This window comes from Rutidosis leptorrhynchoides, unplaced genomic scaffold, assembly GCF_046630445.1.
Source record: "Rutidosis leptorrhynchoides isolate AG116_Rl617_1_P2 unplaced genomic scaffold, CSIRO_AGI_Rlap_v1 contig417, whole genome shotgun sequence".
Taxonomy (NCBI): Eukaryota; Viridiplantae; Streptophyta; class Magnoliopsida; order Asterales; family Asteraceae; genus Rutidosis; species Rutidosis leptorrhynchoides.
In genome coordinates, this window is record NW_027266650.1 from 45,163 (window position 1) to 70,232 (window position 25,070).

At 35.1% G+C, this 25,070-nt stretch overlaps 3 protein-coding genes across 3 annotated transcripts; 2 read left to right on the forward strand and 1 right to left on the reverse strand.

The window, feature by feature from the left end:
- The first annotated feature begins 11,945 nt into the window (after positions 1-11,945).
- Positions 11,946-15,078, forward strand: LOC139883560 (uncharacterized). The gene is made up of 3 exons (XM_071867724.1): positions 11,946-13,103; positions 13,255-13,820; positions 13,914-15,078. Exons 1-3 carry the CDS (start codon positions 11,946-11,948, stop codon positions 15,076-15,078), a joined length of 2,889 nt encoding a protein of 962 aa, XP_071723825.1.
- A 105-nt stretch (positions 15,079-15,183) lies between these two features.
- On the forward strand, positions 15,184-15,897 carry LOC139883562 (uncharacterized). Its single transcript, XM_071867725.1, has one exon. The coding sequence runs from the start codon at positions 15,184-15,186 to the stop codon at positions 15,895-15,897; it is 714 nt and encodes a 237-aa protein (XP_071723826.1).
- A 2,423-nt stretch (positions 15,898-18,320) lies between these two features.
- Positions 18,321-20,613, reverse strand: LOC139883563 (mitochondrial import receptor subunit TOM20-like). Its single transcript, XM_071867726.1, has 6 exons — positions 20,515-20,613; positions 20,107-20,185; positions 19,816-19,985; positions 19,639-19,686; positions 18,903-18,986; positions 18,321-18,443 (listed from the first exon to the last, which is right to left on the reverse strand). Exons 1-6 carry the CDS (start codon positions 20,611-20,613, stop codon positions 18,321-18,323), a joined length of 603 nt encoding a protein of 200 aa, XP_071723827.1.
- Between the last annotated feature and the right edge of the window lie 4,457 nt (positions 20,614-25,070).

Genomic DNA, 25,070 nt, shown 5'->3' on the forward strand with positions numbered 1-25,070 from the left:
TAGAGCTCTAGATGTCACAAACCTGTACCATTATCGTGTTGAGTTATTCTATATGGTTGTATACACGTAACTTCAAGAGTTTAATGAACGATTCAGAGAAGTAAATACATAGTTACTTCTTTGTTTGGCTCGGTTAAATCCAGAGAACCTTTTTGTTCTTTTTATCAAGGATAGGTTGCTTCAATTAGCTAAGTTCTACCCTTCTGAGTTTTCTCAAATAGATCGTCACCCATTCTATCGTAAGGAGCCTCGGCAACTCGGACGCCTTCGTCTGACATGGGTTCATACCCCTTTTGATCGTATTCATCCTGAACGAGTCATCCCCCTCACTCTAACTCCAGACATGGCGGCAAATAGTGGCTGGGAAGGCCTTGACCAAAAGAACTGGCGCCAACTGCTCCTAGAGTCATTGAAGATGCATCAGTTGTTACTCCCTTGCTCCCTTTCTTCGTCACGGGGGTTGTTTTCTTCTAGTTTGATAGCATGATTGACCGGGTAGGTATTAAAAAAAATGAGGGTAAGTTTTGGGTTGGCCGGATAGATTTGTAAAGAAAAAGGAAAGGTTTTTGGTTGAGCGGAAAATAAAGAAAAAAAGGACAGAGTTTGGTCAACTTCTCGACTTTTGGGGAAACAGTAAAATTGGAAGGATCCCTCCTTTCATAGGAGTTTTAGAAGTACCCAATTGAAAAGAGATTGGGATGAAATCTTAGTAGGTCTCGATCCACTGCTTCATGACCGAACCGATCTAAAGGTAAGAATGTTGATTCACCTTTGGCACGCTAAACTATGTGTCGGTCCACCTTCGACTCTTCTTCCCAGTTTTCTGTTCTCCTTCTGGTTCGCACGCAAGTGTCGGTTCACCCCCTCACGATGGTTCATATCTTCAATTAAACCAAAACAAGTCTATTAATCAAATTTTGGACCCCATATTTCCTCAAACCGAATTAACGATTTTGAATTTTTACATAAAAGATCACCAACACACTACACCCAAACGCCTTGTCTGATAAATTGGTAAGTTTTGAGATCGATGTTATCACTCATATTACTCGATATGTGTTGATCTTTCCTTATTTTTTTTTAAAAAGGAGTACGTCCACAACTACGAAGATGGACCCCTTAACTCTGCTGATGAGCGAATTCAACCAATAAAGTGAGTTAAACAATGGATATGACTGCAAGCATCGCTTTACAGCACGTAGACTACTCGATTGTCTCAAGAGATCACTTGCTCGCTTATGACTACATCATGAGGCGAGCAATGGGACAAATGTTAGGGAAAATGTCGGATGACAGGCAAAATGTCCCAGTCAAAGTACCCTTGACAGAACATTTTGCCTGTCAAGTTCGGCTCCAGAAACAAAGCCCAATTAAGTTGCTTTTACGGGTCCACGTGCACAAATTACACTTTTATTAGATGATTACAACAAATATAAATACTTCATATTATTATGGGATAATATCATATATAATTTCCCTTAGTATCTCATGGAAACCCTAATCACTCTTAATAGAGAAATAAATAAATTATCTCTTCTATAGATATAGGAACCATACTTTTCTACACGGAAAGTAAGTAAAACCCTAGCAACGCATCATTGACTCCGGTTTTGAGGTGAACTTTATTGGTCACGTAGATCATAGACGTAGAAACGTAGCTAGAATCCCTTCCTATCGCTTCGACTTCCTTGCGTGTCTGTCAAACTATTTCGTTTTTCATGGACAAAGGAAAAGTTGTCTCTTTCTAAACAATTGAAAGTTCATAGCATATGGTGACATGTTCACAGCTTATAACATGAAAGAGACATCACTATTGCAGGAATTAATAATTGTAAAAAAGCTATGTACTAGTAATAAATAAGGTAAACCCTTAAACACTGCATACGGTACACTTGTAAATATTGAATAGTACACATGTGAGGAGATGTCTTAGTTGGCATGTAAAGAGAGGTCGAATAATTACCGTATGTGGTGGGGGCACACCTTAACTTATATAGAGCCTCGAACATGGATGGAGTACAATACTGATCAATACTGATCATCATAGCTTCTAGCCCAGGGAGGAAGGAGATACAAAGTAAACCCCAATTAATTGTACGGTTTTGCAATGTCACAATACTATTACTGACATATATTGTATATATAACAACTTGGTTGGGATGACTATGACAAAGTACGCACATATATTCATCCATACAAAACGATGACTAGGCAGACAACAAGATTGATATCATTAATTATCTTCGACAAGTGAATCTAGTTGCTTATTTTCCATTTTTGCTTACATGAGGCCGGGTTAGATTTTCTGAGGAATTCGCTAGCAATTAAGTCCTCTCGTCCATCTCATTTTATATCCGTCAAAATTGGCTTCACCAATAAATGTGTCTATTTACACATGATCTAGGATAAGATGTGTGTACTCGTGTTCTTAATTAATTAATCCTCCTTATATTAATAGTAATAAATTCAGATAAATAATGGGAATGGGTTCACTGGATTCAATCTTAGACGATTTTTTGATTTATTTCGATTGTAAATTTTATTATCGAATCAAAATCAAACATGTGGCTTATTATTGACTACTTGAAATTTGACACATTTTTTTTTTCATTTATGATTTAAAAAGTTATTCCTAAACAATATATAATATTTTTTTTCCCAACTTCTTAATTAAACTCGTATTACTAATTAAAATCCTACAACATTATATTTTCCTATTCTCATATTTTTTTTATTTATTATTTAAAAACTTTTTCCTGATCAAATTACAATATCTAATTTTTTTCCCAATTTATTAATTAAACTCTTATTCCTAATCAAAATCATACTACATTCTATTTTTCTTATTCTCACTTTTTCTAATTAAAACTGATATATATAAATACATCACATGATATTTTAGGATTAAATTATATAAAGCTAAAGCTTTTTAATTTTTATTAATACAAGTTATAATTTTCATTAATGTAAACTATATTTATTTAAATAAAGTTTTAAAAAGTATACATTTACGTATGACATACGAGACTCTTACTAAATAAATAGATTTATGTTTTAAATCGATATAAATATTAATTGAACCGTTTCAATTACAGATTTCATTATCGAATCGAAATTCGACACATGAATTTTTATTGTCAAACTAAAATTTGACTCTTGAATAATTTTCCATTTATCATTTAAATAATTATTCTTAATTAAATTATAATGCACTATTTTTTTCCAACATCCTAATTAAACTCTTATTCCTAATCAAAATCTCATTATATTTTTTTTTTCCTTTTCTATTCTTCCTAATTAAAACAATTAAATACATTATGATATTTTTAGAGTTAAAATTTTATAGTTAATTTATATAGTTATATTTCCGTGCAACGAACACCCTCTGACTAGTTAAGACAATTATATATGCATTCTTAAAACATGAAATTTAGAAAACCAAAGCGAACATCATTGATGTACAATAATGTTTGTCTAGGTGCATGCTTCTATACATTTGTTGAATTTTGTTGCATAATAATAATGTTTATTTGATTTTATATACTTGTCGAACTCATATTATAAACTAAAATGGTCAAATAGTTGTCCTGGTAACATCATTTACTTTATGTTACTTAATGCTCAAGCATATATCCAACCTTGGTACCTGTTCAGAACGAACGTTGTAAATTTGTAGCAAAATTACACGCACGAATTAGGGGTCCATACAATTATTATGATACTATGTATTTACGTCTGTTTTTTTGGGAATGACTACAGTTTCAACGTACAAATGTACAGAAACCCTATCCACAAATCCCACATGCATGAATAAATTAAGCCTTCGATTTCTCTAGCGATAAGTACTACTGATATTTCCGTTGGATGGCCGGCCGGAGAGTACTGTGGAGTATTACAAGTCATTCCCATCTAAAAAATAATAAATAAGTTGATGAAACTTACATTACTTCTCATAATAATTAAGTGGACGCGCGTGTAGCTAATATTTATTTTTTATTTATTTTTTTCAACTTGCTACAAACTTTGTTCATTTCGATTTTGCAAGTTAATCTAAAAGAGTATTTGATCAACTCAGTGAATATTCGTATTGGGGAAATCGTCGTTTGATTCTGCTTGGGTTGGATGATGAATCTATGAGTTCCTCCACAACTCCGGAAGATTCAGAGTACATGTGCATGTCCTTTATTTATTTATGTAATATACTTCCTCCGTCCCAAATTAGATGTTAATTTAGGGAATTTCACACAAACCAATAAAATATATTTTTTAGTTCATTTTCCAACATAATTGTGATTGTATAGACTAAAAAATTCTCATGAGAATATGTGGGTGAAGATGGTGAAGTTAGTGAGGGAGAGTACATGGGGAAAGAAACCACTCCGGCAGCCAACCAGAGAGACCAACCAAAAACCGACAGCCCAAAACCCGAGAGACAATCCAGTAGAGAGAGAGGTCCTCGAGATTTAAGGAGAAGGAGAAGAATAGAGAGACAAAGGCAGAAAAAGGGCGGCGGCGGTGGGAGAGGTGAAGAGATTAGTAGGATTTGTTTAGAGTAAGGTTGTTTAGAGAGAGAGATTAACCAAGTGTATATGTTTAATATATGTATAATTGAGAGAGAATAGAGTAAATAATTGACGAGATGTTCAATTGGAGAGATAGATTATAGAAGAATCTTAAAAGGCTTTGCTAAGATTGATGGGGAGTATTGCACTGTGATGGAATGAGGCTTGAGGTAGGAGTCATGGAGTCATCCTTGGATAGAGCATTGTATCCGCTTTCGGCATTCACCAATATAGTTTTGAGCTTGAGAAAGGGAATCGCAGATTCATTTTTAGATTTCTTTGTGTGATCGCAAACTCTTAGGTTATGAAACATCATTGAAGTAAATAATTATTTTTAAAGGGTTATTAAATAGATTAAAAAAAAAAAGATACCAAAACAAGTTAATCGCTATCTCCACTATATTTAATCTAGTTAGTCGTGTTGTTGTGTCTTTGAGGGCGTTCTTATAATTACTCTTTTGTACGAGCTTTAATTTTTGTAAATACAAATGGCACAATGTCCAATTGTCTATGATCGATAAAAATATGAAAGTGAATTAAAAATATCCATGCTATTGTTAAGACAGAAGTTTCCTTAATAGGGTAAGTAAGCATCTCGAGAACACTTTCCTAAAATAAATATATTACCGTAAATAAAGCAAACAAGAAGTTCCGACAAAAAATTCCTAAAATATTTCTTAAGTTTGTATAGAATAAATAAACGATGCTGGTTGTTTCTTTAATCTATCACACGGATTAACAACTTAATCAATGATCATTATTTCTTTAAATCTAATAAAACAGATTAAAAAATGCGTCAATGGTTTAGATTAAATTAATTTAAACCCAACGAACGAGTATCTCTCAAACAACAATTATTGTTTAAATATCTACAAACTACATAGATCCCCAAAAGATACAAGATCGACGAACTAGTGATTTTCAAAAAAATCAAACGATGATATCGTGATTCCCTCTCTCTATAAATAAGAGATTTATGTCTTACTTACAGTTACACCAAGCAAGAGAGATAGAGAGACGTAGAGAGAAAAATACTTCGTCTTTTTGTTGCCCAATCTTCGTCAATTCTTATACGAGCTCGATCGTATAAGACATTAAACAAGAGGACCAAGACGTTCAGAAATTAGGGGGCGCAGGGCTGTAGAGATTGTAGTCGTAATGGCATACTAGAGACAAACCTTAAACATAAATGATAGGATTGGGGGGAGGAGATTTACATCAATAGTGTAATTAGGCTCGGACTGATCTGATTCGAAAGACCTCCAGGAGGTGTAATGTATCTGATCTTGAAAAGTATCACCATTCTATATTGTGATTTAGTGGTGTAGGATTGTGATACACCTACACAAGAAGTGTCACAGGTTGTGTTGACGAGTGATCATGATTTTTTAGGTTGCAAAATCTCGTGAAATACACCAGTAGAGGTCGAACAGCGATATCAAAACTATACCTTGCTTTCACCGTTTATCTATAATCTAGTTGTGTAAGATTGTACTCTCATAGTTATTAAAAAAATAATTTTCTTTAAAGAATCTTTCAAGTTAAACTGTCAATCACAATTCCTTGTGTCATGACCGTTAATTTCAGATGAAGTTCAAAATAAAAGAGTCAATTTTAATAAAATCGTGACAGTCCGTCACCTAAGAAGTATAAAATAAAGGAAAAAATTTTGTCTCTTACCTTAACAAGAGGTCTCAAAACTAACATCTTTGACATAAATGTAAAATCTAATTATTACTCAATTTTTCATTTTTCTATTTAGAAGTTTTGTTTGGTTGTGGTTTTTAAAATTGCATAAAACTAGAGTTAATTCATGACAATTGAGAGCAGTTTTGATTAGCGCTTATAGCAAGAGTCTATGTTCTTGGAAAGCTATTTACATTCACAATCGAATGCAACACAATATTTTGAACCATAATTATACTTTCAATTTTATTCTCAAGCCCTGGTTTATGGCTTTATAGTGTACCTGAGAAGCCGTCGATTTCGACTGTTTGTGCTTGCTTTTTAAAGCAATCGAGATTCATTATAGGATTATCAAGTTGGATTTTTCTTATTATGAACATATTCAAAATTCTTTGATCCATTTATATTTTGCGATGTGGATTTTTTTGTTGTGATCATTGAGAGTGTTCCATGAAATGACTGAAAGAACTATAATCTCCTTGCATCATACATTTCGTTGAAACATCACGGAACAAAACTAATGATTTTGAGAAAAATAATAGATGAGTTTGCGAAAATATTGGAAATTCATATACTCAACCCGGATTCGTCCCTTAATGAAATAAAATGTGGTATATTTTAAATAATAAATAGAAAATATAATCTTAACGATGATAATTTATATCACACAAATTAAAAAATATTTATAAAAAAATAACTCGTATATCTGCACACAGATGAAGAAAGAAAGAAAATATATAAACTAGAGTATACTAGTAAAGCAAACTTTATTTTATATAAAAATTCTACTACACTTTTAATGCTTAGTAGATATTTATTCCTAAAACTTTTGGTTTTATGTATATTTTTTCGTTAAATGGCATTCTAACAAATGAATCATATCAGCTTAAAAATAAAATAAAAAATATCCTTATTAAAAAAAAAAATGAATCATATCTACATACGGATATATATGTATACAAAATGGAAAATATGTTGATGCAGTTGAAATATTGAAATTTATAACTGTCCCTTTTTTTTTCTCTTAATCATATGAATGAATGAAATAAATATTTTTAAGATTCTAATAATTCCAAAGATAACTTAAAAGCCTAAATATTTGCCTTTTTTTTTGCAATCAAAATAAGATTTTATATCTCTACTAGGACTAGAAGTCCACGGAATTGCGATTGTTTTGTTCGATAGGGTTCAAAAAAAAAAATGTTTGTTTCTTTTCTAAGGCTACTTTTTTGCCTTTGTAACGTCATGGCGTATGGCTCCTTTACTAAGCTCAATCTGCCAGATGTACACAAAATCTATTGAATAGTACGTAGTATCATGTGGACTTCCATTATTGAGCACTCCAATTTTATTGTCTCTTCCATTAAAATATTCAATTCTATCAGAGACATGCATGTACATTTCTGATTGCTAGTTATTTTTTTTAAGATAAACGAACTTGCATTCATAAAAAAGTAAGAGATAAATCATCTAATCAGTTGTTTTTTGAATTAGCAATATTGTGTGTAAGATGGTTCCTTTCTCGCCTTACAAAAGCGAGACAACAATCCTCAAAGAAGCTTAATAAAATACTAATGTCTTCTATTACATGGCTACATTTCTGATTGCTAGTTACTAAGTTGCAATTGCAAAGTTTGATATTTAATCGATAAGCACAGTATGATTCAACAAATTTATTATAGACTTTATTAAGATGTCGTTTTAGGGAAAATATTATTCTAGCTAGATTTAGTGTCCTTTTGTAAGTAGTGATGTAGAATGTAATCTGTAATGACGGACTAGTGATCATATTACACTTATTTATTTGTGAATGCAATAATTTGTGATGGTACTAGACACAATTGTCGTTCCCACTTGACTGTAAAATTGACACGTCAGTTACATCCACATTACTCAAAACCAACCACCGTTAAAATATGGACATATAATATTTATTAATTTTTCAAATTTTTCATTTAAAAATATATTTGAAGACTGATTTAAAGATTCACGATCTATTTTAGATATAAAATAATATTAAATAAAAAAATATTATTTTTTAATATTATATTAAAATTATTATTTAAAATATATCATACAAAATTATACACCAAACAAATTCTCAAATAAAAAAGAATAAAAATTTAATAAATACCAAATGCCAAGATTTTAGTGCGGTTGATTTTGGATCCTTGCAATTGCTATATCAGGTGGGAAGTTTTTCCCATATAAAAGATATCATCCAGTGTTGTCCCTTTGTTGATGTTCGAGGGAGAGAGGCGCCGGATCGTTATTATAGCACAAGAACATATATATATATATATGTATATGTATATGTATACCGGATTCCATCATGCACTGATTTCCTTATTGATTCTTAATGTAGATTCAGATGGATGGATTAGAAGATGTAGGTAGCATGGAGTGGACCGTATAATTATCGGGTGCGTCACTTTTATATACGCCAATTTTTAGAGGTAAATATATTTTATATGGTCAGGAAATATTGTTCTCAAGACTTTTAATCCTATTTAATTAAAAAAATTAATCAAGCAAACATATTCTCGGAAATAATACACCCGAAATTTATTTAATTTTAGTTAATCGTGTTATTAAATTAATTGATCCGAATATGTCATATTCGATAAGGATAAATATGTTTTCCTCACGCCAAAACTCTTATGTCATGTTTAGTTTTCAAGGTTGACATTATATTTATAATTTTCTCTACAATTATCATGATATAAAAATTGAACATACTGTAGTAAATTAACCAAAGCCCTGATGATATATTAAGCAAACCAAAAAAACAGGCACTCGGCCGATCAACTTAAAACCTAATGAGCGTACCGTACAATATTAATGATATACTGTATCTGCGTTTAATGTTAGATTTTATTTACTTCATAAAAAAAAGAAATGTTAGATTTTATAATGTAGATCTCTCTTTACAGGTAAAGTGACGCCGCCACTACCACACATTTCTCCTGCACATTAATCATTAATTATTACTACAAGAAATAGAAAATGACAGAAACAAATTAAAGCTTAAACAAACAAACTCAAATATTCATTCTCAACCTGAGAGCATCCGCACTCTAAAATCAAATTTAGAGTTCAATTTGTATCATATAAGTGACACATAAATTAAGAGATAAAAAATGTATAACTTGGATTTATTTACTCCATTCTATAAATTTAATATTTAAATTTCAACTTAAATTAAATATTTATAAATGCAAATTATAATAAAATTTGAATTTTTTATAAATTATGTCTCCACATAATTAATGATAAAATATTAAAATGTAGTATTTAGGTTGTGGAGTGGGGAGCTCTCTAAAAAAAAATTGAGAGAAAAAAATATTTAGATTTTTAGTTTCATACACTATAATCCAAAACCAAAATCCAATTTTTATATTTGAATTTAGCAAAAACATCCAATATTAATTTGGATTTGTTTCCTCCATTCTATAAATTTAATATTTAAATCTCAACTTAAATTAAATATTTATAAATTAAAATTATAATAAAATTTGATTTATTTATAAATTATGTCTCCACATAATTAATGATAAAACACTAAAATATAATATTTAGATTGTGAAATGAGGAACTCTCCAAATAAAATTGAGAGAAAAAAATATTTAGATTTTTAATTTCATACACTATAATCCAAAATCAAAATCCAATTTTTACATTTGAGTTTAACAAAAGCATCCAATATTACTTGGGGACCAGTAACCGATTCCAGGAATTCGATTGGATGAACTTTATGAGTAAGCAATCCATCCCTTTCCTACTGTTAGCCCCTTTACCCAAAATTAATTTCTGATCTAGTTCATTAACTGCAATCTGGTAATCCATTTAATCTGCCTTTAATTCCCTACCAACCCCAATTTCCTTAAAAGTGGAAAAATCAGTCTAAACGAACATGCAGAGTCGTTTATGTCTCAATCCATCCGAGAAGGAGCTTAACTCTCTTCAGCTGGATGACTTCAGTTTCACGGCTGACAATGGGCCGTCTTGTGAACTCGTCGGGAAAATCTTCGCCACTAGGAAGACACCGGCATACATAATGAAAGAATTTCTGAGGCACTTGTGGCAGCTCAAAAATCTCTTCATCAAGGAGACAGGATTCAACATCTTCATATTCAGGTTTGATTCTTGCGATGAGCTTAACTATGTTCTAAATGGGGGACCTTGGTCATTCCAAGGAAAATTGCTTGTGCTGAAAACCATTGATAATGCTTTTCACCCCAAAGATGTTGATTTTTCTCGTCAAGATTTTTGGATTCAATTGCACGGCCTACCATATTGCTGCCTAAATGCAGATTTGGGGGAAGTTCTGGCATCTAAAATCGGTAGTTTCAGAGATGTAGACGACAGAGGAAGCTTATATCTTAGGCTCAGAATTAACATTGATGTCACAGAATCCATCCAAAGAGGATTTCCCTTATCTTTTCAAAAACGTGAATATTGGATCTCTCTTAAATATGAGAGAATACCGAAATTCTGCTTTGTTTGTGGGAATTTTGAACATAGAACTTCCGAATGTCGACTTAGAACGAACAACAGAAGGGAACCCTTACCTTTTGGCCATTGGTTGAAAGCAGGAGATCCCAAAACTTCTCGAAGGAACCGTTCCAAAAGGCAGGATAGCAAGGAAGATTCGAAAGTGGGTAAAGCCTTTTCTTCTAACCGGAAAGTTGCCCCGATCTCGGATAGGAGGGATGACATTTCGGAGAACAATCTTGCTCTAGAACTGTTTAATCCAATGGTGAAAAGGGGGAGCCCTAGCAGAGTTGGGGATTGTGCAGAGAAAGATCTTCCAAACCCACCTTGGGCAGTTCAGAGTCAGTCTAATGTCGTATCATTGGTTCCTAAAGTGTACCCTCCGGGAAATCTTTTCTCTGATGTAGCGCCAAGTTATGATGTCCCTTACCTTCTGTCTCCGCCGCACGGATTGGACAATTGCTCTATTCAATTTGAACGCTTCAACATGCCTGCTGTCAAATCAGGGCTAAAAAGAAAAGATAAGGGTCAGATTGTTAGTGATGATGACCCTTTTCAGAGCCTTAATTATCTGGGTACTTTAGAAAAAAGGAAGAAAGTCAGGATTGATGGAGAACATCTCCTAATCAGAGCCCACTCCGAAATAGCCCAAGCCCATTTCAGTTCGGATCCGACAGCCCAACCCATAGCTCAAAGCCTCATTAGAGCTGCCCAGAGACAAGGGGAAATTCAATGTCTTGAACAACAGGAGGAAATGAGACAGGCCAGAACTACCGATCAACAGGCTTATTTTACTCCTAGCCAGCCAACCCATATTTATTTGGCAGGAAGGAGCTCGAGGAAAGCTGCTAGGTTGAAAGAAATGTCAAAAATGGAAGCCCAAAACACTTTATCCGATGACCAGATTCAGGCCGACAGCCCAGTCAGATCCAACCACTCATCCCAATCTGTTGTTCAAGTCTTTCTAAGAAAGGACACGAATGAGAAACAACTGGACAAGCCATTGTCTCAAGTCAATAAAGACGGTGTTGCTACCAGGAGTAACCGTTCAGAACGGACAAGAAAATCAAAAACCAAAGGCCGGAAAGGTACATCTTCTTTATCTACTCCTAGTGAATCTCCTTTGCTTCAATTTGTGTTGGGAGCCGAACGAAAGAATGGATGTCAGGCGAAGAGTGGTGAGCTCCACTCTCGCCACTTTCGATGAATACTCTTGCTTGGAACTGTAGGGGTTTGGGCAACCCCTACAAAGTTCAATCTCTGTTGAAAATACAGAAAATTTTCCAGCCTAGTATTATATTTATTTCGGAAACAAAAAAACTAGCGTCAGAATTACATTGGATTCGCTGTAGACTGAATTTTTCCGGCTGTTTCGGTGTTGACCGAGATCGCAATACCTCAGGGTTTAGTGGAGGCCTAGCGTTATTTTGGACAGAAGATACATCAGTTGACATTCTGTCATTTTCTTTGAATCATATCGATGCGATAATTGATGACACTTGGAGAATTACAGGCATCTATGGGTGGCCAGAGTCAGAGAATAAATGGAAAACAGGGAAACTCATCCTCGATTTAGCTCCTAAATGCAGCCTTCCTTGGATGCTCTTTAGGGATTTCAATCTGATTTTAGATAACTCTGAAAAGAGAGGAGGTATTAGAAGAACTCAAAGCCAACTCGATATTCTCCGCTCAGCTTTAAGTGCCTGCAATCTTGCAACCCTCCCTTTCTCTGGCAATCCCTTCACTTGGCGAAGTACTAGGGGTTCTGAAATCTATATCCAAGCGAGACTTGATCGGGCAGTAGCAGACCGGAAATGGGCAAGCTTGTTTCCGAGAGCAGCAACTCAACATATTGCCGATTTTCAATCAGATCATTCTCCGATTTTGGTACACCTTTCAGGTATCCCAAGCTCCAAAGGAAAACCTAGATTTCGTTATAATAACGTGTGGAGTAAAGATCAGGCATGTGTGGAAGCTATTCAATCCAACTGGAACGAAACAGCTCAAGCATCGAATCTCTCCGACCTGTGGAGCAAGTTAAATTCCAGCAGAAGTACTCTTATCCAATGGCGTCAGAATCATCCTTTGAATTATGCACAACAAATCAAACAAAAACAATCTCTTCTGAACCAGCTCCCCTATGATCTGCATTCGTCAGCAGATAAGGAAATCGCGTTTAATCTCCATAAGGAAATCAGATTACTCTCACAGCTCGAGGACGACTACTGGCGACAGAGAGCGAAAATCCATTGGATTAAAGATGGAGATCATAATACAAGGCTCTTCCACTCCTCGGTAACCAACAGAAAGAAGAAAAACAGCATAGTCAGGCTTAAAGATGGGAACAACAACTGGATTTCAGTAGAGTTTCTTTAGAGGACAATTTACTCCTCACTGCAGCAGTGAATGTCGAAGAAGTCTCTGAAGCATTGAGGATATCCATCCCAACAAAGCTCCAGGCCCAGATGGCTTATCGGCTGAATTTTTTAAAGCACACTGGGATCTTATAAAGGAAGAGGTCACTGCTGCAATTGTCGACTTCCTGAATGGAGGAGCAATTCCTGAGGATTTCAATTCCACTCATATTGTCTTAATTCCTAAATTGAAAAATCCAGAGACTCTGAACCAATTTCGCCCAATCAGCCTAAGCAATCTTCTGTATAAATTAGCCGCGAAAGTTTTGGCATCCAGACTGAAGAAAATTCTTCCTGGAATAATATCGCCTTTCCAGTCAGCATTCTTATCAGGGCTTCTAATATCAGACAATGTTGTCCTCGCTTATGAACTATCGTACACAATCAAGAGCAAGACGGGCCAAACAGGGTGGTGCGCTATCAAGACTGATATGTCGAAGGCTTTTGATAGGGTAGAATGGTCGTTCTTAAGAGCCATTATGCTGAAGCTTGGTTTTTCTACCACTTGGACTAACTGGATAATGAGATGTATATCCTCAGTCTCTTTTGCGGTGATCATTAATAGCTTACCCAGCAAAATCTTCAAGCCAGAGAGAGGACTTCGCCAATGGGATCCCTTATCTCCATTCTTGTTTATCTTATGTGCTGAAGGACTTTCATCTCTGTTATCTAAAGCGGAAGGCAGATGATTACTCACAGGGTGTAGTAATTCTCGCACCAGTCCTAGAGTTAGTCATCTTCTTTTCGCCGACGACAGTCTCTTTTTCGTCAAAGCTGTCCAATCTGATATTGTTGTGCTTAAGGATATCTTCGATGTTTATGAGGAAGCTTCGGGACAGTCCATTAATCTCTCAAAGTCAGCAATTTATTTTAGTCCTAACACAGACCGACCAACCAGAAGAAATGTTAAGGAAAAGCTGGGAATTAGTGAAGTCCTAACTCACGACAAATACCTCGGCCTTCCTCTTCTAGTAGGAAGCTCCAAAGTGACAAATTTCAAGCACATCTCGGAGAAAGTCTGGAAGAGAATCAACTCTTGGTCTTCTAGGTTCCTATCAAACGCGGGCAAGGACGTTCTTATTAGAGCAGTTATCCAAGCCATTCCCACATATTCTATGGGCTGCTTCTCCATCCCTCAGGCAATTCTGGAAGAGATAGAAAAAGCAATTCGCTATTTTTGGTGGAAAGGAACCAACACGGTAAGATGGGTAAACTGGAACATTATGACGACATCGAAAAGGAACGGTGGCCTGGGCATTCGGAATTTATCGGCTTTCAACCTTGCGATGCTGGCCAAACAAGGATGGCGAATCCTACAGAATCCAAACTCGCTTCTCTCAAGATCCCTCAAAGCGAAATATTTCCCCTTCTCCTCCTTCTTCGAAGCCAATCTCGAAAACAATCCTTCTTTAACCTGGAGGAGTATTCTTAAAGGCAGAGACACCCTTTTTAAAGGGGGCATTTGGCGTGTTGCCAATGGGAAATCTATCCGTATTAGAGAGGACTCTTGGCATCCGACTGTTAGTCTATCATCTCATCACTACGAAGCTTTCCATGGTAGAGGCATTAGAAGAATCTCCCAGGTGCTCAATCAAGAAAGGACTTGGAACACTGGCCTTCTGAGATCGATTGTAGGTGATCAGCTAGCTCCTAGTATCCCTCTCATTCCTATAAGAGCTACTGGGCCGGATCTTTTTGCGTGGAAAGGAACCAAAGACAATATATTCTCAGTTAGGAGTGCTTATTACGTTGCTGTGGAAAATCTTAATCGGGATCCTGTAAGTTTCCCCTATCCTGTCTTCTGGAATTTAATTTGGAAATTATTGGTTCCCCCAAAGATCAAACTGTTCTTGTGGAGGGTTGGACACCAAAGCTTAGCCACCAGAGATAATTTGAGAAGGAGGGGTATGCTTGTCTTGTAAGAATGCCCTGTTTGTGGCTCAGGCTCAGAAAATCAGGTTCATCTTTTCTTGGAATGTCCTTGGGCCCAAAAGGTTTGGCAAGTATTCTTTCCGAATCGAAACGTCATGGCTTGGAAAAACGAGGACTTCTTCTCGTGGTACCTTAGACTGTATAAGGAAATTGATTTTGCCGATTGGTCAACTTTCAATGCTATTCTATGGTTTATGTGGAAGAATAGGAATAAAGCATGGAAGGAGCAAACCTGCAGTCTGCCTTCGTCTACTGTATTTGCTGCAAAGGATTGTATTACTGAACTTTTTCAGATTTCTACTCGGAATGATCTATCCAGAACCAGGCAGATTCAGCGCTGGCACTGGATTCGTCCACCGGAAGGATTTTATAAATTGAATTGCGATGCAGCAGTATTTCCTCAGTTAGGCAAATGGGGACTGGGCTCGGTCATTAGAGATCACAACGCCACGGTTATTCGATGCTCAACAAGCTTCAGAGATGGCATACATGATATTGGACTAGCTGAGTCTTCAGCTATCTTGGAAGGCATATCCCTTGCTCTCTCAGTGGGAATTGAAAGGATCATAGTGGAATCGGATGCCCTGGTCATCATCAATGAGCTCAACAAGAATGGTCCATGCTTTTTGTCTTGCAATGATACTTTATGTAGTATTAAACTTATCTCTATTAACTTTGTATCTTGCTCTTTTATGTATACTCCTAGAAGTAACAATCGACTAATCCATTCCTTAACTAATCTTAAAACGAATGGGAACGGTCGATTGCCAACTTCTTTGTATACTATTGCCGCTATGGATCTTGAATGAATCATGAATCTTATTTTCTCATAAAAAAAAATTTATAATTATAATAAAAAAAAAAGAAAAAGCTAAAATAGTACGCGTGGACACCTCTGTACCAACAAATCTTGCAGCAAATATTAGTATATTAATTAATCATCTAAATTAATTGTTGGATCACAAAGACAACACTGGAAGCCTGGAAGGTTAAGGAAGGAGAACGAGAGAATTTATTTATATTTTTTTTTTTTAAGAAAAGAGAAAAAAGAAGCATCCCCCCACTAAGTCCCATAATACTTGAATTGAATCTATTCCTATCTATTGGAGGATATAATCAGTAAGCAAAGAAAATGTAAGCAACTTTCACTAGTAATTAAGTGACTCGACCACCAAATTCAGAATCAAATATTAGAATATTTATTGAACCAATTCGTAAAAGCAACATGTCTTTACGGCACATTAATGTTATTTATATATATGATCCGGGAGGGAGGAGACTCTTCTGGGAGCAACCAAAGTGGGATTCCTTTGTTATTTAGCTAGCTTTTAAATAGTACTTTAACATTATCATACTATACTACAAATTAAACAGCCACAGATTAATTATAATTAAGAAACATTACTATTAGATCTTTCAATTCTTAAATCTTTTTTGCATATATATAATATATAGTGAGATATCTTTCCACTAATGGAATGTGTCCATCAAGAATATGCCAGCTTACCCACGCCAAATAGCAAAAGTCAGTGGTGGGTCCTGCATCAAGCAGTAAGATAAACCCTAAATCGAAATGCCAGCGTACAAGCTTTTATAAGCAACAAGATAGATATATAAACGGCATGATATAGACCCATCGACTATATATATATATATGTATATATATAACCCCTGCCTGATACTCGAGAGTGAATTAAAATCCAGTTAGTTCAGAAATAATGTAAAAAGAAGAAGAAGCTGTGCTTGGTGTATATCAACAGTGTTATGCACAAAAAACAAAAAATGGTATACACCTAGCATGCCTCGAAACAGTTAAAAGGAACCTGAAAGGTGGCAGAACTCGGAACAAATTATCTTGTTGAGCTCTAAACTAACAAACAGGTATCAATAATTAAGTAGGAGCTTTATGAAACTTCAACAAAGCAAATTACTGTCTAGAGTACTAGACCAAGCTTTAATTAATTTTTTGAAGTTAACTGAACTAAGCTTTAATTAATGTCAGAGCAAATTAAGTGACGAAATTAAAATTAGAGACGAGAAATGGACCAGAGAATCCAAGAATGAACATTGATCTCTTTGGCCACTAATGATTGAAGGTAGAAAGAAAAGCCCTGAAGAGGACACGCGTCCTTTGCTAAATCAGGAAAGAAACAATGCTATTTGTCAATAACATTACATGGTGCCCCACGTAAAGTAACCAATAGAGTAGGAAATATCAACACTCCATAAAGTAAGGAATAAAAAGTAAGTAAAGCTTTTTAGTGTGCAATGCAGTCCCCACTTGATGATTTCTAATGCAATTCTGATTCGATCCTTCCGTCTCTGATTAATAATCACTTTTCAATACAATTTAAGATGAAATAGGCTAAGCAGCCAGAAATATCGTAAACAAATTTGACCTGTGCATAATGCCTGCTGTCTGGTCTGCTACCTGTTCTGCTTGCCAATAAAAGCTTCAACCATATAAATAGCAATGGTTATAAAACAGATTAGAAAGGGGGAAAAATAAAATCAAGCTTTCTGTTTTGAGTTCAATTGTTTCAAAAAAAAAAAAGAAAAAAAAAAAACAAATTTTTATGTCTAGAAGTTGCAATCTCTGGAAACACCTTCATGTCTTCTTGTATTTATCGTATCAAAAAACTTGTCATTTGTCAACTTTGCTATACAATATGTTTGTAAAATAGATAAGTATTTTGGGACTATAGTAATAAGTACTCCACCATCAACAATTCACAGACTGCAACAGACAATTCAGACAAACGAGAAGTCTGGTAAGATACAGGGAGGAATCAAATGGATAAACAAACCCCAGAGCTTTGGCATAGTTTAAAGTCTACCCCTACCCATTATTGTAACTTTTCTTTTTGCCTATATTACTATTCATTAAAATAAATGTGGGGAATGGAACCTCGGCTTAGGAAATCTGTCACAGAGAGCTCCAAACATGTGAACTCCTCAAACGGAAATCCAACTCAAAAACAAGGAATGTACGGCAAATACTGAAATTTAAGAGTTTTTTGCTTTTATAATAATAAAACAACTTAAACACATCAGTTTCTTCAATGAATGGGATGATAAAAACGAGAATCTATAATGTCAAAATAAACATATCAACCGCATTCCGTGCAAACGACTAAATTTACATAATTTAGCTGAGCCGACCGACTGATGTGGATTAAATAACCTTCCAATCCAGCAGAATGACTGCAGAAGGTTATCGCGAGCGTGTCACTTATCTGGGAGGTGGAGGAAGCTGGGACTTGGCCATACCGACCCATGCAACTATTCCAACTGCAAGGATTACCCATCCAAGGATGTCATACTTCAGATCACTGTTCTTCTTTTTCTTTGCATTCTGAGGAAAAAAAATACGATATTAGAAAGAAGCCAATGGAAAACAACTATCATTATTCCCACTCCAATAGTGTTAAAAAAAAGACTGTGATGATAAATATCTTTAAATTACTTCAACATCTAATTGAAACATCATCCACTAAGCTGGCATAGTCATAGACATAATTCATGTTTAATGTAAAAGGTACACAGTTTGACAGCATATGTTGAAAAATCATCCATGTTTAAACAGTCTACTGATAAACTTTCAAGTATAAATTCATGCAAGGTGAGCAATAAAGTTGCGAAGTCTTTATCACTAAGTTTACGAAAAGAAGAACAGACTTATCTGTTTAAAATCTATTCACTTAAGAGCAACAACACAATATTTATCTTTTGCATGGCAATTGCAAACTAGTCATTACATGTTTAAAATATGGGGTGAAAACTTATTCTCAAATGGAGATCCTGAAAGTCATACCTTTTCCTTACCAGGAGCAGGTCCTGCACTCATAGTCTGCTGCATAGCGCCCTGCTTATGAATTTCCATGTGCAACTCTGGTGCCTGGAAAAGAATTACCGACTAAAACTTAAGACATAACTTCTACTTACCTCGCATAAAAAAAGAAATAAAAAAATAGTTTTGAGTCATAAAGAGTCAGCAATGGCCATCAAGAAGCTGGCTGCCTGAAGACTAGCAAAACACCAACGGTAGAAAAAAATGTTGAGAAATGATATATTTCATTATTAGAGTCTCCAGAGCAACGCAGCTAAACACCGACATACGAAGATCAACATATGACATTAAATTAATGCCTGACGCATGCTTGATATTAGAATTGCAGAATTGCACAGGAAAAAAAAGTATGCTGTTAGATGTATGAAGGACTATTTACCAAGTAATTATAAAGGTAGAGAACAATCTGAAGTCCTATAGCCACGACTGAAACCAAAGTCTTACCCTAAAACATCACAATGTCGTAACACATTTCAAACAGAAAATTTTTATCCGAGGCCTTGAAAATTATGACAACTGACAAGGGACATCTTTAATGACTAATTTACTTTCACTCAACAGACAACATGTCAAGTAACTTCTTTTTATATATATTTTCAGGAGTCTCAATAGTGCATATACAAATCACACTAATTACAATAAGAAAATAATTGTTCTCAAACCAAGTCTTATCAGTAAACAATCATTCCAGATAACATACCTTGCCTGCAACTTCCAGAGACTTCTTATAGATTTCATTAGTCGGGTCCTACAGAACCAATTATAGGAATCAGCCTAACTCAAGTTCTAAATGTATGGCACATGTATACATCTATTAAATATATTATCAGCAATCTCAAACATATTACTCCAAAGGAACAAAACATTGAAATAATACCCCTTCTGCTGCTTTCTCGAAATACTCGGTAGCCCGTTCAAAATCAACCTTCGCGTCATTGAAATCAGATGTCAGGAATGCCATAGAAGTGTGGGCATTTCCTAGGCACCACAATGCATCGTGTCTTTCTGGGCTTATGTTTAGAGCCTCCTCAAGCTTTGACATTGACTCTACATTATTCAGAGAAACGCCATCAAAAGATTTACATATATAATACATCAGCAAACACACAATTGACACCAAGAACCCCCCACACAAAACACAACGGGTTCAAAATTACGAGAACATTACCGCCTATCATCGTCTTTGCATCAGCAACATTTTGGAATTGTGATAGCTCAAGCAATGCGCCTCCCCACTTGGTCAAATTCTGCATAAAATTTCAATTACACGTTTATCAATAGTGAAATCAATAGCATAAACCAGAATAACAAACTAGTGCACAAGTGAAAACAAATATGCTAAATAGACATTGACAAACGAACAATTATATATATCGATTAATTCTTATTATAAACTACCCATCCAAGATCCGCTCCCCATGCTCCCGATGTCCTCCCGATGGAGGAAATTCGAAAAAAAATATATAAATATTCGGTTGAAAACAAGAGAAGATTCAGAAAGGAAAAATCGTCGTGCATCAACAAGAAATTGCCAAGTATGATAAACAGAGAATCGAAGTGAGAGATGCGAACATACTTCGGCATCGAGAGGGTCTTTAGCGTAGCTATCCTCGGCTGTTTTTCGAGTGTGCTCGAACAGAAGAAGACGATCAAAGTCCTGCTGGGTGAATTCCATGATCGATTAATCACGCAGATGGCTGCTAGGGTTTTGAGGGTTTTGGAGTGAGCGAGAAGATGTATTGGCACCAGCGAATATAGAGCGGTGCGATTTTACTTTTTTCGTGGGCACTGGGCAAACGACTAAACCAAGCGAATCGAACCAAGTCGATAATTCAGTTCGGTTTGGATCTTTTAAAAAAATTGATTGGATTCACTTATTGTTTCAATCTATTGATATTGATCTAGCCAAATTATAAAAGTTAAACCGATGTTTTGAATATCAAAGCAATCTAGGAATGATTTTTAACCAAGTAAGTCAACAAATATTTTGGGCATGTTATGTTTTTATTTTTCTCTTCTATAGAACTGTTTTAAAAACCCATGTCATCAAATTTGTTTTTTAAAATAAAAATTGGAGATATTTATTTGGTTCGAAGAGTTTTGGAAACTATTTTCGAAAAATAAAAACGCATTTAGTAATTAGTTCTTTTTTTTTTCTTTTTTTGGCAAAAATTAGAAGTGTAGTTTTAGATTTTTGTTTTATTCGTTCTTTAAAAAAATGATACCTAAAAATTTATTGCGCCACCCAATATCTCTATCTTATCGATCTCACATGACATCCCCACATCTATCTTTATCGCTGCCACCCAATAGCTCAGATACTCTTTTTTTTTTTTTTTTTTGTCACGTCTAGTTAGTTAATTGAAACTAACTAAAGCTCTCACAATTTTCCGCTTCGAAAATCTGATCAACCATCAGGCTAGTTATCATCGCACTCAAGGCCATCACTTTCAGATGTCGGGTACTCATCATTCGCGACAAACAAGTAGGATCATTCATTATTATTACAACGATTTCCCCTTCTTCAATGATTTTTTATTATTGGTAGTAACCCACCTAATTTCCATAGTCGTCGCTTAAGTACGGAACGCCTCATAAGAGAATATCGATGGTCTCAAGAGTTTCGACAAGAGACGAAAGAAAGGTGTGTTTGGACAGAGGATAGCTTTGATATGACTTAGATTTCCCACCATGGACGTCAGCCTAGAGTTTTAAGGTGATAAAGGTATCTTGGACCTTAACTTGCAGTAGTTGATGGGTCGGACTTGGGAGCGTTAAAGGCATTATTTTTCATACAGACGTTAAGTGACGTTTCCATCCAAAAAAAAAACTTAGACGTTAACTTGCTTATTTAACAAAGTTAAGTAGCTTGTGATGCTAAGCGATGGTCTGTGATTTAAATTTTCATGTGTCTTTTATTAAAAAAAAAAAGCCCAAGAGGCCAAACACCTAAAGTTACACGCCTAAGTCATAAATTTTCAAAATTATTGAAGGATGGAAGCCAATCATTGTATGACATATGCACCAAATATACCAAGTTATCATTTCTAGTCAAGTTGTATCATATCAAATGTCTATGTCGATTGTCTAACAAAGTTATAACTATGATCCTTGACCTCTTAAGGGACGCATTTGAACATGCCAAGTTTCTCCTCTCTTTCTTTGAAGCTAAAAAGACTACTAATAAACTTGAGTTAAATTTTAAAAAGATAGAATGCATGCTCTATTTGGATGAAGATAAAGATAGAAAATCCTGTAAAAAATGCAATGCCTCGAGATGGAAGAAGAGTGGTAAGAAGAAGAAGCAGCTTGCCAAGATTTTGCGGTATTTCCCTTTGAAACCCCATCTACAAAGGCTGTACATGAGTTCCGAGTCTGCAGATTCTATGATTTGGCGCCACTCGAGTGATAACAATGATGGAGTGATGAGGCATCCAAGGGATTCTGAAGTGTGTAAGAAGTTTGATGAGAGATACATCGAGTTTGCCGAGGATCCACGTAATGTTCGACTTGGTTTGGCCATTGATGGTTTCAATCCATTTGAGATACAGAGTACGAATTACAGTATTTGGCCAATTGCCCTTATTTCGTATAATCGACCCCCTGGTAATATATGAAGCAAACTAACTTCATACTATCGATGATCATTCCTGGAAAAAAAATGATTGGAAATGACGTAGATGTTTACTTACAACCACCAGTAAAGAAGATGAATGAGTTATGGCATGATGGTGTTGAAACTTTTGACTCATATAAAAATGAAAAATTTACTATGTGGGCTGCATTAATGTTGACGATTAGAGATTTTCCTGTCCTTGTTACTCTTTCTTGGTGGAACCTACACCAGTCTAGCGTGTCTAGTTTGTAACTTTGATGCAACACCACATAAATTGACTCATAGTTGTAAATTCTGCTAAATGGGTCACATGAGTTTTCTGCCAGTTGATTATCCTCTTAAAAAAGAGAGGTTGATTTTGATGGTAAGGAAGAGAATAGGAAACCTCCTAAGTCTTTAACTGGTTATGATATTTTTAGTCAGATTAAAGGGATTTAAAATGATTTTGGGAAGGAACCTGGACAAGTGGTAGAAGTAGGCTAGAAAAGAAAGAGGAAAAAAAAGAGGAAGTAAAACATGTTGTTTTACTTGGAATTTTGGATAGATAACTGCTTACGGCACAACAAAATGTGCATGACAATATACTTTTCACTTTACTGGACGTAGAAAAGAGTAAGGATGATTTAAAAGCTCGAAAGGAGTCATGGGAGATGGGTACAAAAAGTGATTTGTGGCCTGATGAGAATGGTAACTTCAAATCTGTTGATTTTTCTATATCACCTTTGGAGAGAGAGTATTTTTATGAAACTATGAAGAATCCAAGAGTCCATGATGGTTATGCTAGCAACATCTCACGATGTTTGGGGAAGAAAAATATATATGGTTTAAAAAGTCATGACTGTCACATTATCATTCAACAATTTTTACCAGTAGCTTTTTGAAATGTTTGGCCTGACAAGGTCACTTCATTGCTTATTGAGTTGTGTCTTCATTCTTCAAGCATATTTGCGCTAAGAGCATCAATGTGGCAGATATAGAAAAATTGTAAAATCGAATAGTTCTTACTCTTTGCCACCTCAAAAAGCTTTTTTCTTCTTCCTTTTTCACTATAATGGTACATTTGATGGTCCATCTAGTAAATGAGGTCAAACTTGGTGGTACAGTATACTATCGTTGGATGTATCATATTGAAAGGTATGTAAACTTTTATGTTTCCATTCTGCTTAATCTCATTTGTGGAACAACTGTCATCTTCAATCTTTCTTTCCTTATGTAGATATCTAGGACACCTGAAATCATATGTGCATAATAGAGCTTAAGTAGAAGGTTTAATTATGAAAGGGTACTTGGTTGAGGAAGCTCAAACATTTTGCTCTCATTATTTAGATGGAATAGAGACAAGATTTAATTGACCGTGTCTAGTTGATGATAAAAGTGATGGCTATGTTGGGTGCAAACGTATTCCCCCAAATAGGAAAATTAGGTGGAAAAGGTGTAACCTTTACGCTGAACGACACTGAGAAGGTTCAAGGATATCGATATATCCTCTGGAATTGCCCCGTAGTAGAGCCACATGTATAGTGAGTAATCATGGACTCAACAATATTCATGTTCTGGTTTCAGTTCTTCAAAAATACTTGTCGTTTATTATATTAGAACTATAATTTATTCGACTACTGACTCACTTTTCTTTTTATCCATGATGCCTAAAAGGAGTGCTTTCAAGAATATGTTCAAAGATCGAACAAACACACCAAGCCAAGGTGAACCAGCTGTTGCTCCCCTAGCTCCGGCTCCTCCAATAACGGCTCCTATAGACAGCTCTGCCCCTCCAAGAACATCAGCCTCTAATAATTCAACACCTCAACCCACTAAGGTTCCTACGAATTCTCCAACATATAGTTAACTATGTCAAATTGATGACCAATTTAATTTATCAACTTGTATTTTAGAATTTATTTTCATTTGCTGTGTTGTTTGCTTTGTATGGGTCGTTTTAGCAGCCAATACATGCTGATTGCAATAATCTAAAAAGGCAGACGATTATCAGATCTAATCCTCGTTTTTGGACAGTTCATGTAATAGGTACATAATTTACAATGTTTTAATTGTTTTATTCATATCTATATTTTTTCATTACTTTACCTCCAAGGATTTTATTTTACAGATGAAGCTGGTAATATAGAGGTTAGGAATATGAGGCTGTATAAAGTGTTAAACCTTGAAGTAAGCATTTGAGTGATTGTTGAGTTCAATAGGCTAGCTGTAAATAGGTTGGAAACTTGACTTCTTGCCTCTACATGCGGATACTACACAACCGTTTATAATTACTTCCAGATCAACTATAAAAAGTGGAGCGATATCCCAGACACGTATTTCGATAATGTTTGGAGAGATGTGTTTGGGGTAAGTTGATACATAATTATTATTGGGAGTATTTATACTTAAATGTAAAAACCTTCACATATTAACTTGTATTACTTTGACAACGGGAATTTTACTTCAAAACAAAAGTCAAAATTGCTAAGAGATTTTTGAGGAAGTCACTAAACACGAAATGGGCTCAGCGAAGAAAA